This window comes from Corvus brachyrhynchos, unplaced genomic scaffold (assembly GCF_000691975.1).
Source record: "Corvus brachyrhynchos isolate BGI_N302 unplaced genomic scaffold, ASM69197v1 scaffold4, whole genome shotgun sequence".
Classification (NCBI taxonomy): Eukaryota; Metazoa; Chordata; class Aves; order Passeriformes; family Corvidae; genus Corvus; species Corvus brachyrhynchos.
Genome location: NW_008237878.1, coordinates 8,122,917 through 8,126,194, shown reverse-complemented (window position 1 = coordinate 8,126,194; position 3,278 = coordinate 8,122,917). Strand labels below are relative to the sequence as shown.

Genomic DNA, 3,278 nt, shown 5'->3' with positions numbered 1-3,278 from the left:
TCCTGGGCTGCATCACCTGCTTCGCCCTGTTCTTCTTCTGCAACACCGCCACCGTCTACAAGATCTGCGCCTGGATGCAGCTGCTGGCAGGTACACACCGGCACCGGGAACCACCGGCACTGGGAACACCGGCCTGCCCCGGGCCTGGCGGCGGGGGATGGGTGGGGAGACTGGGCAGTGCTGAGCATGCGGCACCCCGGGAGCCCCCAGCAGTGATAGTGGGGTCCCTGGGTACAGGAACACCAAGGTTGCTCAAGGAAGCTGGGCTGAGTCCAAGCACTGCAGGGCCGTGGTTCCAGGATCCAGCCCCACAGCTTTGTGGGACACCCAAGCCAGGGACTAGTGCTGACAAATTAGAAGGAATGGGCACCAGTTCGGGACACCGGCACCCACGGCTCCCTGGTATCCCCTGGGCACAAGGAACACCAGGGCTGCCCAGGAAAGCTGGGCTGGGTACAGGTAATGTGTATTAATAGGGCACCCCAGCCAGGTGCTGGCCCTAAGACATCCCAGGACTTCTTGGGACAAGCAGGCCAGGCACTGGCACTGACAGAGCACCACAAACAGGTGCTGGCTCTAGGCACTGGCACCTGGATCTCCCCAGGCAGAGGCTGGCTGCAGGGAACACTGGGATTGCTCAAGAAAGCTGGACAGGTACAAGCACTGTAGGGCCATGGGTCTTCCCAGCCAAGAATTATCCTCAGGACACTCCAGGGCATCCTGGGACATCCAGACCAGGCACTGGCACCAGGAATGGTGGCACCTCTTCTGGGCACTGGAATCTGGGATTCCCCAGGCAAGGTCTGACCCCAGGGAAACATAAGGCTCCCTGGGACACATCAGGAGAGCTGGATCAGGGACCCACCTCAGGCAACCCCAGAACAGGCACCAACCCTGGGACACCTGGACAGTCTGGAGCACCTCAGGACATCCTGGGCTGGATCAGGGACCCACCTCAGGGCACCTCAGTACACCCCAGTCAAGGACCAGCATTGAGACACCCTACAACAGGGACTGTCGCACAGAGTCAAGGACCAAATGCAAGATGGCCTAGGACTCACTGCACCATCCCCCTGGGGATCCAGACACCCCGGCATACTCTGCATCAGGGACTAGCCTCTCTGTCAACCCCAGAGACATGGGGTCGTCCCCAAGAGATACTCACTTTAGGGGAACTCTCATCCCCCAAAGGGACCCCACCACTGGAAGAAGCCCATGCATGGATCCCCCATCCTTGTAAAAGCACCCTTCAGCTCCCTCTTAAAGACATATTGTACCCAGACCCTCTCTCTCCCTCATCATGAAAGGGCTGTGAGGACAGGCCTTTCCCAGCTCTCTCCAGTGCTTCCCACAGAGGAACACCATAACCTTGATGTCTCCTCAGACATGACCACTCAACCCCAGTAATTAACTCCCCAAAAGTGACCCTGTCTATAGATCCTCCTTAGCTCCCTCCACAAATGAAACCCCACTGTAGATGTACCCCAAGATCCTCACAGACTCACTCCTCAAAGTGACACTGTACAGTAACCCAAACCTTTCCCCAGAAGGGGACCTGATGCCAATATTGGTAAGGATCCCAAGTATCCCCTTATGCACAGACCTCCAAGGTGTCCTCACCCAGGGTCTGTCCTTTTGGGAGAAATATCCTGAGCAATGATGTTGAGCTTCCCCTGGTAGCAAGACCCTTCACTTCCTTCTCTGCCCGGTTTTACCAGGTGTGGACAAACACTCTTACTCTCCACTGCATACTAAGTGTGAATAGACCTAGAGCTTCCACTGGAAGGACTTAGAGTGCCCCTTATTCCTAATGAGAAGGGCCCCAGTCCTAGATGTGGAAGGATACAGCCCCTCTGTGTGAGGAGCTTTCCGCTAGCCCAGCTCTCTCCCTTGCAGCTGGCTTGGGCTGGAAAGCCTGACCTCCCCTCACCCAGATCAGGACCACAGCCAGACCTGCAGCTGCCTTGGCTTATCAGGAAATTCCCTCATCTTTAATTTTCCCTGTCCTGAAGATTTATCAGTTTAAAGCAAGCTCAGAGCCCAAATCCTACTGATTGTCAGCAGCTTAATCAAGTGGGTTGGAGCGCCCAGCTGCTACTGCTGCACGGGGAGCTGCGTGGCAGAGGGTACTGCACTGGAGGCAGCCCTGGGTCTCCTCCCCAGTGCCTCCTGTCCTGTCCTGGCTCAGGTTTGGGTGGCCACAGCAGTACTTTGGTGCTGTCACCTCTGGGTACCCCTCACCTTGCCTTGCGGCTTGTCCTTGGTCACACTTTGCACCTTGTGGTTTCACGTGTTGCTCACAACTGCACTTGTGAGAACCCTGAGTGCTCATCTCAGTGGGGCCATGGGCTGACCCTTCTGGCCCCAGCCAGCCCAGGTTGGCTTGGAGCTCTCCCAGAGCAGCACGGCTCCATGGCTTCTCTGTCGGGGAAAGTCCAAAGCAGCATTAATAGAGACTGGCCCTCCACCCTGCCCTGGGACAGGACAGCATGAGAGAGCTGCTGTCCTACAGGACAGGCTGGTGTTCCCATCAGAGAGGGCCTGGATGCAGAGGTGGTGGTGTTGTGTGTTCCAGCAAGAGAGTCTTGTCTGGCAGGGTCAGGCAGGGCTGAACTTCCCTGGGCAAGTCAGAGGCAGCCACAGGCAGATGTGTTACCTTGTGCTTGGAGAAGGAACTGCCATGACCTATGGAGAGAATACCACAGGCCAGATCTTATGGGTAGGGCAGGGTCATAGCCTGGTGCAGGCTCTGGCACATCATGATGGCAAATGTCAGAGATTCACCTGCCTGGAAAGTTGAAAGATTCTGCCAGAGCAGAGAACTTGGAGGAGCAAAGAAGGAAAGGACATTGCTTCTGCCTCAGGGAGGTTTTAGCTGAAGAAGGACGTGCACTACTACAGCAGAAGCAACTGTGAGGCCTGAAGTCTCTTGGTCTCACTGATGAAAGCCAGGTGAGCCAGGTGGTGGGCAGAGAGATGGGGCAGAGGTGTCCCCACCCCATCCCTGTGGGATGGCTGGTGCAGAGTAAAGGGCTGCTGATTGTGGACATGGATGGGCTCTTCAGAGGAGAAAAGCCAAGTGCAGGAATATGGGGGAGGAGGATGAGGAATTCAGGATCTCTTTCAAAAAGAAAAAAACAACCAGCTTTAAACCATCAATGTCTAATTAGTGGACAACAATCAAGACAGGGTTTAATTAGAGCTTGACAGAAAGCTCTAGCTCAAAAGCCACTGCCCCCCCCCCCCCCCCCCCCCAGCCACGCCCCGCAACACTCAGG

At 56.2% G+C, this 3,278-nt stretch overlaps 1 protein-coding gene across 1 annotated transcript in view; it reads left to right on the top strand.

Annotated features, from left to right (window-relative positions):
- The window catches only part of LHFPL4 (lipoma HMGIC fusion partner-like 4), a 13,741-nt gene that overhangs the window by 510 nt on the left and 9,953 nt on the right, over positions 1 to 3,278 (top strand). Inside the window, exon 3 of the mRNA XM_017732311.1 lies at positions 1 to 90. Coding sequence (XP_017587800.1) covers positions 1 to 90 — 90 coding nt within the window. The remainder of the gene's footprint in view (positions 91 to 3,278) is intronic.